Here is a 16,375-nt window from a genome sequence, read left to right on the forward strand (position 1 = left end):
CTTGGACATTTTATAGCAATAATTAATCATTTTACAAAACATCCAGGGCACAATTTGGACATTTTGTGCTAGACCTGTTTTTAAAATGACAAAGGGCAAAAAAGGTACCTAAACTGACCAGATCTACTGGAAGGATGAAAGTATGACCCCGTACACACTCTCCCAGTGGTCAATGAACCCTTCCCACTTCCCAAATATCTGCATGAAACAGTACATATCTGTCTCTATGACAGCTGCAGATACTATGGCCAGTCCTAGTAGAGCTACAAACAGGTCTCTGGAGTAGCCTGGTGGGTAGTGCAGTGGATTGCAGAGAAGACCCAGGCCCAAATGCCACCCTAACTAGTGGTGGAAAGTGTGAGCCCACCAAAAAACCACTGTACTGCCCTACAGGTGACACCTGCAGGCAAAAGGGCTATTGGGGTGGTAGACAGATGAGTACCGTAGGCTTTGGGGGAGGTTTGGAGGGCTCACCATATAATGTACAGGGGTTATGGTGAGATGTGTACCTGGTACCCCTGATGTGAAATTCACATCAATGCTCTACTGGCATGTCTGTGTGACCAGTCCATTAAAAATGCTGGCCCCTCCTATATGCAAAGACTTGCTTTGGACTTTTTCGATAATGGCATCTAGCTGGACAAAACATCTAGTTGGGCCATTTTCATTAAAAAAATAGATGTCTTGTGGGTTAGAAAATAAATATTTTCTCCACCCAATTTTTGGATGTTTTTCTCAAACATCCAAAATGCTCCTCTAAGGCTTTTATACAATGCAACCTCCTTGTTGTTTAAGCTATAAATGGGATTGTAGCCCTCAAAAGGTTGCCACAAATGCACTGCTAGTCCAGAGTAAAGGGATCGATCACATGTGAATTGTCTATTGACCCTTATTTCTATATATGTAAATACATTAATGTATGAATCACATAACTGTTCAATTCTCCAAATTTTTCTAAATGTACTGCTAGAAATGAAGGTCTGTCTGAAATACACAAACTACTGGGGAGATATCCAATAGTATTCTGTGATGAAGATCATACAAGTCAAAATTTAATCACAGCTCTATTAATCCTATATGCTTAATATGAAGTGCTCAGACCAATACCCTTTGATTCAGTGATCTCACCAAACTGGGGTATATTAGGGACCATCATATCACTTCATATCCCGCTGATATGATGGTCCCTAATATACCCGTTTGGTGAGATCACTGAATCAAAGGGTATTGGTCTGAGCACTTCATATTAAGCATATAGGATTAATAGAGCTGTGATTAAATTTTGACTTGTATGATCTTCATCACAGAATACTAATATACCCCAGCTGTGATTAAATTTTGACTTGTATGATCTTCATCACAGAATACTAATATACCCCAGTTTGGTGAGATCAGTGAATCAAAGAGTATTGGTCTGAGCACTTCATATTAAGCATATAGGATTAATAGAGCTGTGATTAAATTTTGACTTGGTCTGTCTGAAATATACATATGAGGCACATAAAGATCTCTTGAGCAGCTACTAAAAATTTCAGTCTGTGTTCACTTTATGTGTACCCACAATACATATAAAATCTGTTCTACTCTAAACAACGAATAACATATGCTTAACCTCAGTCTTTGGACTTTGTATTCCAAAGGCTTTTTGCACATGCTATTTCTGGGGCAAAGCCCATTTGAAATTAAGTCCCTAGATGTGTGTGTGTGTGTATGTATATATACATATATATACACATACATACACAAGTACTAGAAATGTACAGGGCCTCATATGGCTGTAAAGCATTGAAAAGAAATTACATGCATATAATCATGAATTCTGGTATTTTGTTTGGATAGACAAGTTGCACTGGGAAGTTTATGTGGTAGACAATAAAGATTTTGCATACGATTAGTAAATTTACTAGCTGACAGTCCCACGTTTGTCTTTCAAATACTGAAGAACAAATCATGCTATTCAATATTTTTTATTAATGTTGTTTGACATATTTGCCTTCATTGGTATTAAAATGAGCAAGAGTTTCTTTGAAACAGAGTCAATGGCGGAGTAGCTAGAGATTTCTGAACTGCTGCAATTTGTCCCAACACTATATACAATGTGTTTGGGCTGGTTCAGGGGAAAACTGGCTCTGTCCTGCAGAGATTTGCTCATAAGCCTAATTTCTGGCATACCTGAATTTCACAGAAGAAAGGGCCCTATGATTACTCAGGGACAAAACAAAAAAAGACTATGTTAAGAGCAGCTTGTCTTTGATGAGTAATGCCATCCTCATTAGCAAGCTATTCTGAAACAGTTCAAACTTTTCTTTAAAGCACGTTACAAAGAAAAGTTTTTTTCATGTTGCGGCTTCAAGCCTTTCCTGCTTCCATTACTGATATTATATTGACATACTCGTAGTTCATCTGGAGAACGGCAATATTTTTTTTCACCGAGTAGGAATTCAAAATCCTTCTCTCCCCTTCATCTCTGAGCTAGGTGGTTGACTTTTTCCACAACACTAGCCAAATGACTCGTAATTTCAATTCCTTCAGCCTTCATTTCTTGAAAGGGGTAAGTTTGGTAAAAGTGTGCCAGAAAGGAGATGGTTTTCGCTTTGGCTCAGCCAGGGCAAACACTTGTTGCTGAGGAACACTGGTGGGTACAGTGATATGACGCTGATGCATAGGATGCAGGTTCTGGTGTGGAGGCAGCACTGGACAGCCATTATAACCTACTCCTGTACCAACAAAGAGAAGAGAAAAACATTTTCAGAATGTCAATCTGTACAATAAAATAATTGACAGGGCATGAAATAACTTACAGCAAGAGAAGCCAAAAAACCTTTGGGGGTTAATTTTCAGCTAAATTTAGGGACCCTTTTATTAAAGCTAGTGTGCTAACAGACACTGGCATATGCTAAATGCTAAGATTCCCATTTTATATCTAAGGGCATCTTCAATTTTAGTGCACACTAATTCCATTAGCATATGGGCTAAGCTTCTGTAAAAGGACACCTTAATGTCCTAAATTCAAGCATGATTCTCAAGCTTTCTTCTGTTGTGACATGCCTAATAGGCTGTGTTGATGTGCATGACATACTGAACACTAAAACCTGTAGCTGAAGAAAAGGAAGCCAAAATAGTTATTACATTGTATTTTTTCGCACAAAAATTTAATTTTCACTTACTTTATTATTTTGAAATCTGGAACTGATGCGCAGTACACCATTTCTCAATATATGGTTGAACTGTAGATAAAGCTACACTAATTCCCCCTCTTATGAAGCTGCGTTAGGCTGTTTTATCGCCGGCCGGGGCAGTAAAAACTCCAACGTTCATAGAATTCCTATGAGCGTTGGAACTAATACCACCGTAGCTGGCAATAAAACAGCCTAACGCGGCTTCATAAAAGGGGGCCTAAATTTGCTGTCAATAATATTTTGCCTATTCTGGATCTAGCAGAGCTAGGACAACTTGCCATACCAAAAAAATACTCAAATTCTTGTATCACCTCAGTGACGACACCACAAAATCCTCACACACTTTGTGAAGTAATGCAAACGGGCTACTTATAACCTAAGTAGCAAAACCAGATCATCCAGCAAGGGATCATGGCCACAGGGGAACTGGCAGCAGTGATCATGATGGCAGGGGAAGGAGCAGGATGCAGCATTTTCTGCTCAGGATGGCAGCTGTGATTGCAGTGAAAGCACAACAAGTAGGTTAAGGATATAATGTGATGGGGGAAGAAGAAAGCAGAGCAAAAAGGAAAAACTACAGCAATGGTGTACAAGACGTCTTTAATGAACAAACAAATATAGATATAAAACAGTTTGTATCCAAAAAGGTTGGTGAACCGGGACCCGACATGGTCCGTGTTTTGAAGAAACATTCCTTCCTCAGGGGTCGAAAAGCGTATCATATACAAGGAAACCTTATGGATAACAACTGGAAACAGCGGTGTGGGCAAAAACGAAAGTGAAAGCAGGCCTGCAACATCTTCAGGCTGGTGGAAAGTGGAAACAACAATTATTGGGGTGGGGAGAAGCATAATCAGTCAGTGGTGATGATGGGGATTTCAAGTATATGGCTCTCTGTGATGTACTATCTTCAGCCTGCAGGCAAAGATGGTTAAAGTATGTGCTTGCTGTATAAGTCAAATTTTTCATGACACATCGGTTATTTGAGACTTGTCCCTTATATATTGTAAGCATAAAACTCCAAACACTACAGGCAAGTGTTGATACAGTCCATAAACAAGTGGGGAAAGCATGTGAAACATGGCTCAAGGAATTCTTTCCAAACAGGATGCATATGTACTGTATATTTGTTTGTATATCACCTCTGTTTGTGTCTTTGGAGTGGTATCCAAACATTTTGTTGGAAAGAACAACAAAATGAAACAAACTGTGATAATAAATTAGACTATTAGATGTCACTCGGGCAGTTCATCAACACAAGTCTACATTCAGCAAAATATTTCAGAAAGGCTGATTCATAAGATAAGCTCTTACACTCTCACCTTTACCCTTTCCATGTCTTGACCTTTTAGCATTTTGCATGGCTTGCTTCTTTTGGTTTTCTGAAATTTCCATTCCTGGATTTAGAGGGGGAAAAAAAGAACAACCCAGAATGAGAATATGTTCTTTGGAAAGGTAGAATGATTATTTTTTTTAAATCTTTCTGTAAATGGTAATAGGTAGATCTTATCCCCCTTGTTCTCTTTATATTCTCTCAAGTAGCATGTTTAGGCAATTCAGGACCCTAGCTGGTCCAAACAGATGATAGCCATAATGGTAACTATCAGCCTTCTTTCCTTGGTATCAGTGTGTCAGCAGATCATGCTCCATATACACACATCATAAGGGGAGGAGTAATTTTATAAAGATGTTTTCATGTATAAAGTTTTTTTTTATTTTTTACAAGTTAAGGGCTTCAGCAGAAAGATTTTCTTTTTAACATACCGAAGACTTGTTTACAAAATTGCTCCGTGCTTTACAAGTACCTGATAAGTTTGTGAACAGAGAAAAATATCAAAATCAGTGAAACGCTTAACCTGTAATTCCAATAGAACCAGACAGTGAAGCAGTAGGTCATGATCCACAAGAGTTTTATCAATAACAAAATCCAACGGGAAAGGATGAAAAAAATACACTACGAAGGAAATCCCTTCCCTGATTCTAGATAAGAGAGCAGTGGTGGAAACCTGGAGTTAATGAAAATGAATATTCTTCAGATATGAAAGATTTCTGGAATGTGAAGGGAGTGACATTTTCAATTTTGCCTCTTACATTTCAAAGATCGCTGGATTGGTACTAGGAGCAGAGAGAAGCAGTACTGAAGTCGGGAGGTTTTACCTCCGAAACGGAGCCCCGTCGGTCTTACAATTTACAACAGCATGTAGAGCTCATTTTGATTTTTTTTCCCAGCACTCTTGTGACTGTTACTTTACTGCTCCTATTAGCAACGGCATGATTTTTGGACGCTGAATTGTTCTTCTATTATAAGACAGCAGCTGTTGAACTCTTATTGTTTAAACACTTTTTTCTTTGGACACTGCTGGATATCTCTGTTTATATACACACCTGCACTTCGGGAGAAGTCCGAGGATGTTTCACAGGTAGCCCTTTGGCTTTACTGGAATGTCAACTCTGTTAGAGGGATTTTGTGCTCAATTGTCTGCGCGCACCTTTGTCCCGGCGCGCTTTTGACCTGATACCCATTGGGAGTTGTGAAGACTGAGGACACTCCCTTCACATTCAAAATTTTTTTCAAATTTGAAGAAGATTAATTTTTATTAACTCCAGGTTTCCACTGCTGCTCTCTTATCTAGAATCGGGGGAGGGATTTCCTTAAGGGACATGTCCAGGTAAATCCGGACATCTGAAAACCCTAGCTGCCATCTTATCCCTCGTACATGCTCAGCTGCATAGAATGCATGTGTTCCTTCTACTGGGAGGTCTTTGGGCAGTGGGGCTTGCGAATCCCTGCTAGCTCAGGTATTTCTTTTGATTAGGGGAGTGTGATGAGGAGGATGCGGAAAGAAAATAATTTTCAGGCCCACCCTAAATCAACCATCTGGCTATGCTTCTGGCTTAAGAGAGTGGGGGTGGACTGCTCAATAGAGAATGACACGGTAGCCATTACTGCAGTAATGGGAATCCTGTTAGGGAAACCCACGGTATTACCAAAGTACCGGTAGACCATTCCACAGTAGTGCAGTAGGAACAGGAACTGGTACCATGATAATACCACAGTAATGGGGAACAGGCCAGCGCCACTGTCTCCCACTCTCCTTCCACTGAGACTGTTGCATCTCTCCTGACTCCTTCCCCTTCTGCTGCCATCATTGCTGTCGCCACTTCCATTCTCCCTCCCTTGCTCCCCTCCCCCAATTAGCACCTGACACTGCATTTACCTTCTTGCTCAGTGCTGGTTAAATTAGTTTCTTTTAGGCAGCCTTGGGGCCTTTGCTAGGCCAGACCTGTCCCCAATGATTCAACTTCCTCTGGAGGCAGGCCCAACCTAGCAAAGGCCCCAAAGCTGCCTAAATGAAACTAATTTAACCAGCAGCTGAGCAAGAAGGTAAAAGCAGTGTCAGATGCTAATTGGGGGAGGGGAGCAAGGGAGGGAGAATGGAAGTGGCGACAGCAATGATGGCAGCAGAAGGGGAAGGAGTCAGGAGAGATGCAACAGTCTCAGTGGAAGGAGAGTGGGAGACAGTGGCACTGGCCTGTTCCCCATTACTGCTAGTCAGGAGGACGGCAATAGGGGATAGGTGCTGCTGGACATAGGGGATGGGAAGTAGTGTTGCAGGACATAGTGGGTGAGTGGGGATAGGTATTGCTGGACATGGGGTGTGTGTGGGGGTATATGCTTCTGGACATGCAGGGCTAGCATTAGGGGGAGGGGGAACAGAGCTGCTGCCCTGGGCCCCGCAGCTCCAGGGGGCCCTCAGGTCTGGATATCCCTTCTCTTCTCCCAACCAGGGTCCGTCTCCCTCCCTTCTCCTCACCTTCCCCGTCTTCTTTAAAAATCATTCTTCCTTTTCAGAGGGGCTCCGATGCAGCAGCTGCAGGGAGCTTGAACAAATGGCTGCTGCGAAGCTTTCCCTCTACTGCGATCTGCCCAGGAAACAGGAAGTTCTTGTTAATTTTAATTTATTAACTGGAATATGTTAGTGTTGGAATATGTGTATCACAGATCTTCTTAATGTGTTCAGTGACTTACCAGACAGCTGTGATGTGGGGGAGGGAGGGGGCAGTGGCTCTGAGCTCAAGGTGGGTGGCAGGCACCAAATTTTCTCCCTGCCCTCCTCCAAATGCAAAATATAAATACCCAATCTGATGGGGATCCCAAAGCCGTGGCAGCTGAAGACCTCTCCTTCCAGTCCAGCAGCCAGAACTTTCCAAGCTCTGCAGCTGGTGGCAGCTCAGGGTCACTGCTGCTCGCTGCACAGCTTGGAGATTTTTGGCTGCCAGACCAGAGGAGGTGATCTTCAGCTGCTAGAGCTTTGGATTCCCTGCCAGCCACAGCAAGAGAGGTAGCTAAATTTGAGGTGTGTTCAGTACAAAAAGAAGTGCTATCTGTTTTTATTTCTCCAGTGTTTGAAGTACTTGCTGAGTTTAATTTCTTGGGATTTCCAGTTCAGTTTCTATTTCTATTTGTGATCCCTTGTTTTGTATTTGGTAAAGTTCTGTCTGTGTTTTGTGTGTGAAGAAGTAATTTAAAAAGTTGTTTTATATGTGGTAGTATGGCAGGTGGGAAGATCGGGAGAAGAAGGGCTCAGGGGCCCCCCTCAATGTTTGCCATGGGCCCCAGCAAGTCTAAAACTGGCCCTGTGGACATGGGGAGGGGGAGTGAGGATAGATGGATGCTGCTAGACACAGGGGGTGGAGTTGAATCTAACAAGTTTTGAGATTTATCATTGTATTCTTTCATGCTTTTTAGGGGACTGTTCTTGAAACAGCCTGAGGGCAAAACATGTCGAATGACAGGTCCCTTCCCGAAGTTACTAGCAGGAAAGATTTTTATATTAAGAAATAACATATTTAAATTTTTTATATCGCACTAAGCACTTTACATATATAAAAACATGAAAAAAGTATGATGGGGCTAGTGAGGAGGCCATAAGCCATAGTGAAATGGTGACCATAGGAATCTCTGGCACTTAATGGCAAATCTTAGGCCCTGAAGTATCCTTATAAATAATAATAATATAAGGGACATTGAGATTTTATTTTGGTTATTTAAGTCAATTTCTTACATTGAGACTATAATTGATACTATTGCAGTGTCTCAATAACAGGCCATGTACTTATCCTCCAGGAAATTATCCAAACCTTTCTTAAAACCAGCTACATTGACCACTCTTACCACAACCTCTGGCAATGCGTATAACTATTCTCTAAGTGAAAAAATATTTCCTTCTGGTTTTAAAAGTATTTCCCTGTAACTTCATCAAGTATCCCCCTTACCTTTGTAATTTTTGACAAGAGTAAAAAAAAAATGATCCACTTGTACTCATTCTTCACAACTCAGGATTTTGTAGACTTCAATCATATCTCTCCTCAACCGTCTCTTTTCCAAGCTGAAGAGCCCTAACCTCTTTAGTCTTTCCTCATTTGGAGTGCCATCCCCTTTGTTCAGCATAGCTGAATAACAACTCCAAAACCCAAAAGCTTAACACTCAAAGAAGCTAGGTAAATAATAAAGAGCAATGGAGAGAGGGGTGAGCCTTGTGGCACTCCACAAACACTTATTCTCAACACTGCGAGAGTGTATCATCTACTAGTATCTTATACGTATATGAATTGAGAAAATCTCAAAACCAGTGAAACGCATAACCGGTAATTCCAATAAAATCCAGAAGCAGTATGCCAGTATCCACAAAATTAAAAGGCACTGCTACGATTGAACTGTTAAATGAAAGCCCCTAAAAAGAGAATGTATATGGTCCATCAAGGAGGCTAACACCATTTCTTTACTGTACAAGGACCTAAAACCAGATTGCACATAATCTAAAAGCTGAAAGTACACCAACAGTTTGATATGAAAAGGAATTGAAGCAATGGGCTGGTAGTTACTTACCATATGTTCTTTTAATATCAGTGTAACAACAATATGGCCTTTTTGCTACAGGAAAGAGACCTTGCTCTAACACAGGGATCTCAAAGTCCCTCCTTGAGGGCCTCAATCCAGTCGGGTTTTCAGGATTTCCCCAATGAATATGCATTGAAAGCAGTGCATGCACATAGATCTCCTGCATATTCAAAGGGGAAATCCTGAAAACCCGATTGGATTGCAGCCCTCAAGGAGGGACTTTGAGACCCCTGCTCTAACATGTACTGTGACCAATCAAAAAGTGCCATCAGGAAGTGAAAGGAGGCCACTTTATACAACTTGGACAGACAAGGTTCTAAAAAACTAGATGCGTGGACTTAGTCTTTTAAACATCAACTAATCAGAGCGCTCAAATTTACTCCAGCTCAAACTTGTCGGGCACGAAAAGTTGGAAACCTGAATCAAATTTCCAGAATGGAAAGTTTTGGTATAAGGTGCCCTTAAATTGCTCGCCTTAGTACAAAAATAATGGGCTAATTCATCTGCAGATGGTGGACAATCCTGGGATGGTCACATAAGTTTACTAACACTCAAGGGTTGTGCACCAAATGAAACAACCAAGTCTAAATTAGAATTTCCTACCAAAGCTGAATAATATTTCTTCCTCTCATTCTTCAATGCTTTCTTATACACACGAATTCTCTCTCTCCATTGCTCTCGAACATCGACCCCTCCCATTTTATACCATAAGTGCTCCAAATGTCTAAGTCTGCGCTTCAAAGACAGCAGTTCTAGATCGTATCACTGATCAGGCTTACGCCGATACTGAGCACGTGAACATTTTGGAGCAATCCTATCTAAAATTGTAATGCAGGAAGATTCCCAGTGTGATTAAAAATTCACTGCAGAGGGCAAAGAAGGAAGCAAATCATAATTAGACCAAAAATCTGAAGCATCTACAGTATATGTCTTCAAGAAATAATCCTCTTTGGTGAACCACGTTTCACAACAAGCAGTTTCCTCCAATTCAACATAAAAGAACCCTAAATAACGATCAGACCATAAGTTCTCTTTCCAAGAAATATCAGAAAGGGAAATATGTGGTCTTAATATCTCTCCACTGGACAAAGGTAATCAAGTCTAAATGATGTCCCTTCTGATGCATCTTGGGAAAAAAGATGGAATCGCATAACCCAGGGTGTCTAAAAAAGACAGAAATTCTGTCACTACGGGAGCATCCCCCAGTAACAAACAGTAAGGGAACAACAAAGTATATTACTTAACTATCCCTCATAGTTTATTATCTCATCCTCCTCTTGATTATCTAGCTACCCAACCAACCTCCTCACAGATATGTTTCAAATGTAGCAGCAATGCAATTGAATGGGAAGCAGTTCAAGTCAAAAAGTAGTCATGCCCTTTGGAAGAAAATACCCCCTACTGTCAGAAATTAGATTTTCTCCTTCATCTGACAGCAGAATGCAGGCTTAAAAGGGTCTCTTGCACTATTATCAGAGATGGTTGAACAGCACCCTCCAATGGGTGGATACTGGGATGCACCCTTTCTCTTTTGGTACTCTTGGATGACAGAGTGAAGCATGGCAACAATAGTGGAAGATGGGAACTAGGAATCTTGTAGGTGAGGAAGTGCTAGCTGGTAATTTTCAAGGCCTGTCACTGTAGTTTGACTTTGCAGTCCGTGCAGAAAGCTCTTGGAGGACAGAGCTTGAAGATCAGAAAAAAGATATATAGGGTGGGAGGGGGAGAAAATTTGAACAATGGGCCATAGTTTGCCAATCTCAGGTCTAGAGTAGAGACTCTTGAGGGCCACAATGAGGTCTGTGCTTTTGGCTATGTCAATTAGTTTTGTTCTTAGAGCACAGACATACTAATCTATCTGATATGGAGCACTCCAATACCCAAACAAACAAAATAAAAGAGAAAAAGAAACACCATGTCCAACTACATACAGATATAGGGGTAAACTTTCAGCAGCAGCATCCAGCTTAATAATTTAAATCCCAGTGTTGACATTTAAGTTAATATACTTATTCAGTATTGCTGCATGTACAGTCGGTGGTGATTAATATACACATATCCTGGTCAGTGCTACCACTGCTACCTGTTTACTTTAGTACTGCTATTCTGCAGGTTTAAATTAAGGGCTCCTTTTACAAAGGTGCATTAGGGCTTTAAAGCGCAGAATAGCACGCGCTGAATTGCCGTGCGCGCTAGACCTTAACGCCAGCATTAAGCTGGCGTTAGTTCTAGAAGCGTAGCATGGGTTTAGCGCGTGCTAAAATCCTGCGTGCGCTAAAAACACTAGCACACCTTAGTAAAAGGAGCCCTAAATGCAAAGATGATCTGGATAATGACTAAATAGCACTACTCTCCAGATAACTTAGCATCTCCTCCCTTGTCTCACCCCTCCACTATAAAGCTAGCATTGGAATGATTAGTGGGATTTTTGCCCTAACACTATACACGCAGGGTATGAAAATACATAGAAAGCAGAGTTCACTTCAGTTAATGTAGAACTCTGTTTGAACACAAATCCTGAACATATTTACACTGCTACCACATGTAAGAGAAAGAACTGTGTCGTTTGCAAAGACCTCTAGCAAAGATGACTCAGGGAATTAACCACCAACATCAGTTTCAGATATCAGATAGGAGAGTGTGTTATGCCCATACCTACATGAAATAATGCCTTGGGAAAGCAAGGGGATAGTGTAACAATAGTGCCCAGCTTGAGAAGAATTTCTTCAATTATAGTAAGAATCAAGGACTGGTCTGAGGCAGGTAAGAAGGATTAGTCAAGAGGATTTAATGCTATAATACACTTATGTGCGGAAGTAAGTGTCAATTTTATCAGCATGCATGCCTTGCAGGTGCCCAGTTATAGAATTGCCTTTCACAGGTCTTTCTTCCAGGAATGACAAATTTGATCACATTGTCACTTTTGTCAAGTGGCCTTACCACCACGTCCTTTATATCAGCAAGAGCTAAAGTAGTTTTTCCTCTGGTCAGTTCCTGGACCAACTACTCCATGAAGCAGTCCCTCACATTGGCGTAGAAAGGGGCATACGGGGAAGGTGGTCTGACCCGGGCGCGGCCTTCCTCAGGGCACTGGCACCCTTCCTGCTCTCTTCCCCCCTTTCTTACTCCTCTTTTCCTATCGTGTGTCCAAAAATGTCGTTGCCATCATATGTCCTATGGCATGGGACATACAGTACACCTTCTACCTATCATTTGTCCCATCTATTGGGCCATGTAGAAATGATCTGCTCTAACTATCGTTCGTCCCAGGGTATGGGACAAACTCGGCGCACACCTCTAGGTTACGTGACTAGGGTCGTCCTGGTCGGAGGCTTGCTGGCAGCCCGAGGAGGTTTGATTGACAGCCGAATGAGCAGTAAACATGGCACGGTGGTTGTTACCCACGGCTAGCCGCGAGTAGCCGAGGGTAACCCGCCGAAACGGGGAAAGAAAAATAGTAGTCGCTGCAGGGACGGGGACAAGACCATTCACCGCCCCGTGGAGTGATGAATGGTCTTGTCTCCGCAGTGAGGCATCAAGGATCGCACGGTCCAGCAGCCCCCACCCGCCCGATCGCAGCGTTTAGCCAGCTCCTTCCCTCCACCTCACCTTATATGCTGTTTGCCGGCTTTCTTTTTCCCGAGCCGCACGCGTTCAAAATGACGCACATGCGCGGCTGCGCGAGTTGATCAATCTTCTCCTCTGATGCAACCGGAAACAGGAGGGAGGGAGCTGGCTAAACGCTTTATGCAAGTAAGTGCTCTTATATAATTAGCTCACAGCCCGTATAATTTAGCCACTTATAGAACTGCCCCAGATCACCCTCAAATGAAGTATTGGGAGCTAGACATCTGCTTAAGTGCTCTGATATGGAGTTATGCTAACCTCGAGAAGAAGTAATGCTATTTGATTCAAAGGCCAGAGGCCTTGAATACTCGGTATGCTTGCATTTGAGTGACTAGTTCTTTGTGGGCATACCTGCGAACAGAGCAGCAGGCACTAGTTGGGTCATAATAAAATAAATCTTTCAGTATCATTTTCGGCTATGACAAATATTTCTTTTTGTTGCCAAAGATCTCCCATATTCCTATTTTTATGGCAAATGCTGTTCAGACCTTTCCCCTCAATTTGTCCTATAGATAATTCTGTGAATAGAGCTCATTATGTCTGTGGGAAGACTAATCAGCCCGACATGTCAGGCTCCATGGGGGTCAGCTAGATCTCATACTTTTGTGAAGATTGCCATCTACTGGTCGATTGCTTCTATTCAGGTATCAAGGTTTATGTTTACTGGGAGCACTTTTTAAAGATGAGCACAAATATTTCTTAAGAACATAAAAGATTAGAAGGTCCATCAAACCCAGTATCCTGTTCCAACAGTGGCCAACCCAGGTCACAAATACCTACTAAGATTGCAAAAGAGTGAAACAGATTTTATGCTTCTTATCCCAGGAATAAGCAGTGGATTTTCCCAACTCAACAATGGTTTATGGATTTCTCTTTTAGAAATTTGTCTAAACATGTTTATAAGTCCAGCTAAGCTAAGGAGAAATTAGGTTCTTACCTGCTAATTTACTTTCTTTTAGCTTCTCCAGACCAGTAGAGGTTAACTTTACGAATGGGTATATATCTAATCATGACCAGCAGGTGGAGACTGAAAACAAAACTTTGGGACAGTATATCCTAGCCCCTCCTCTCTATTTCCCTCAGTCTGCCGAATAGCCAAGCAGAACCAAGAACTGGAAAACAACAGAGAGAAAAAACAATACTCCAAAAGGAGTAACAAATAACATACCCAAAATGCTGTTGGAAAATGCAGAGGAGAAATTCCCGAAGGAAGAATGTCCCCACAGCTCGCCAGCTAAGCCAGCCGAGCCACAGCCGCTGTTCTTCAATTCTCCCCGGCCCTAGAAAAATACTAGAACCCGCAGCAAAAACCAAAAACTGCCCGCGCAACAGCCCCAACAACAACAGACAGGGTGGGGACCTCTACTGGTCTGGAGAAGCTAAAAGAAAGTAAATTAGCAGGTAAGAACCTAATTTCTCCTTCTTTAGCACTCTCCAGACCAGTAGAGGTTAACTTTACGAATGGGACGTACCAAAGCAGTCCCTCTCACGGGCGGGACCCCCGAAGGGCCGATACCAGTACACGCTCACCGAACACCGCGTCCCGACGCGCCTGCACATCAACCCGATAATGACGAACAAAGGAATGCAAGGAGGACCAAACCGCAGCCTTACAAATATCCACTGGAGGCACGAGCGACGACTCAGCCCAAGAAGCCGCCTGACCCCGAGTGGAATGAGCCTTGAGAAACTCCGGAACAGGCTGCTGTTTCAGAAGATAAGCGGAAGCAATCGTCTCCTTGATCCAGCGCGCAATAGTAGCCTTAGAAGCGCCCGCTCCCCGACGAGGACCCGCCAGGAGGACAAAGAGATGATCGGACTTCCGGAATTCCTGGGTCCGCTGCACATAAGAGCGAAGGACCCGACCGACATCCAACTTGCGCAGCTGCCGTTGCTCAGAAGAGCCCTCCCGACCACCCAAGACCGGGAGAACCACCGATTGATTGACATGAAAAGGAGAAACAACCTTCGGCAGAAAGGAAGGAACAGGCCGCAAGACGACCCGCTCCCTAGAAAACTCCAAGAAGGGAGCCCTACAAGAGAAAGCCTGCAGCTCAGAAACACGCCTAGCAGAAGTAATGGCCACCAAAAAGACCGCCTTCAAAGTAAGGTCCTTCAAAGAACAGTCGTCCAAGGGCTCGAAAGGCGGACGCACCAAAACAGAGAGAACCAGATTAAGATCCCAAGAGGGAACCGAGGGCCGTAGGGGAGGCCTAAGCAACTTGGCCGCCCGCAAAAACCGAATCACATCAGGAAGAGCCGATAAACGCTGACCTGACACCAACCCTCGAAAGGCCGACAGGGCCGCAATATGAACCCGGAGAGAAGACCAAGCCAGGCCTCTATCCAGGCCATCCTGCAAGAACTCCAGAATGTTAGGCAGATAAGCGCGAAAAGAGGTCACTCCCCGCGCCCGACACCATTCCTCAAAGAGACGCCAAACCCGCACATAAGCCCGAGAGGTAGAAAGCCTCCGGGACCCCAACAGTGTAGAGATCACCTTGTCTGAATATCCCTTCTTGCTAAGGCGACCCCTTTCAAGAGCCACGCCGTAAGACAGAAGGGAGACGGGTCGAACATGGGAATGGGACCCTGCATCAGAAGGTCGTCCGAGAGAGGCAGAGGAAGAGGATCCGCTACCAGGTGCCTCACCAGATCCGCATACCACGGACGGCGAGGCCAATCCGGCGCCACCAGCACCACCAAACCCGGATGGTGAACAATGCGAAGAAGCACTCTGCCCACCAGCGGCCAAGGAGGGAACACATACAACAGCCCCTCCGTTGGCCACTGCTGGACCAGAGCATCCAGACCCTCGGCCAGACCGTCCCTGCGACGACTGAAGAAGCGGGGCACTTTGGCGTTGCCACCCGTGGCCATCAGGTCCATCAGGGGCTGCCCCCAAGCCTGCACTATCAACTGAAACGCCTCGGCGCCGAGACACCACTCTCCTGGATCTAGAAAGTGACGACTGAGGAAGTCTGCCTGAACATTTTCTACTCCGGCTATATGAGAGGCCGAGAGGTCCAGCAGATGGGATTCCGCCCAAACCATGAGCAGAGCCGCCTCCTGCGCCACCTGAGTGCTCTTGGTGCCCCCCCTGACGATTGACCTAAGCCACCGCCGTGGCATTGTCCGACAGCACTCTGACCGACTTGCCCAGCAACAGGGAGTGGAAAACCAACAGCGCCAGACGGACCGCTCTGGTCTCCAACACGTTGATCGACCAGGCGGCCTCCTCCGCGGACCAGGTGCCCTGAGCTGAGTGACCCAAACACTGAGCCCCCCAACCCAGGAGACTCGCATCCGTCAGGAGCACCGTCCACTGCGGGAGATCCAGACCCACCCCCTGAACTAGGTGAGGGGTCTGGAGCCACCAACGCAGACTGCAGCGCGCCAAGCCTCGCAGGGGGACCGGAACATCCATCCCGTGCCTCTGGGGAGACCACCTCCGGAGCAGAGCATACTGGAGAGGACGCATGTGGGCCGGCGCCCACCTCACCACGTCCAGGGACGCCGCCATCGACCCCAAGACCCGGAGGAAATCTCGCGCCCGAGGACACCGGGACGCCAAAAGCAGGCGAATCTGAGATTGCAATTTGCTCACCCGGCCCTCTGGGAGGAAGACCCTCCCCAAGGAGGTGTCGAACAGCACCCCTAGGTACTC

General features: G+C 44.2%; 1 protein-coding gene across 6 annotated transcripts in view; it reads right to left on the bottom strand.

Moving 5' to 3' along the window:
* Positions 1–1,951: 1,951 nt before the first annotated feature.
* The window catches only part of SPATA13 (spermatogenesis associated 13), a 141,018-nt gene continuing 126,594 nt past the window's right edge, over positions 1,952–16,375 (bottom strand). For all 6 annotated transcript variants that reach the window (XM_033949170.1, XM_033949168.1, XM_033949172.1 and 3 more), the window contains 2 exons: positions 4,502–4,576; positions 1,952–2,717 (listed from right to left, as the gene is read on the bottom strand). In XM_033949170.1, coding sequence (XP_033805061.1) covers positions 2,536–2,717; positions 4,502–4,576 — 257 coding nt within the window. In that variant the 3' untranslated portion in view covers positions 1,952–2,535. The remainder of the gene's footprint in view (positions 2,718–4,501; positions 4,577–16,375) is intronic.

The sequence above is a fragment of the Geotrypetes seraphini genome, chromosome 6 (genome assembly GCF_902459505.1).
Source record: "Geotrypetes seraphini chromosome 6, aGeoSer1.1, whole genome shotgun sequence".
Classification (NCBI taxonomy): Eukaryota; Metazoa; Chordata; class Amphibia; order Gymnophiona; family Dermophiidae; genus Geotrypetes; species Geotrypetes seraphini.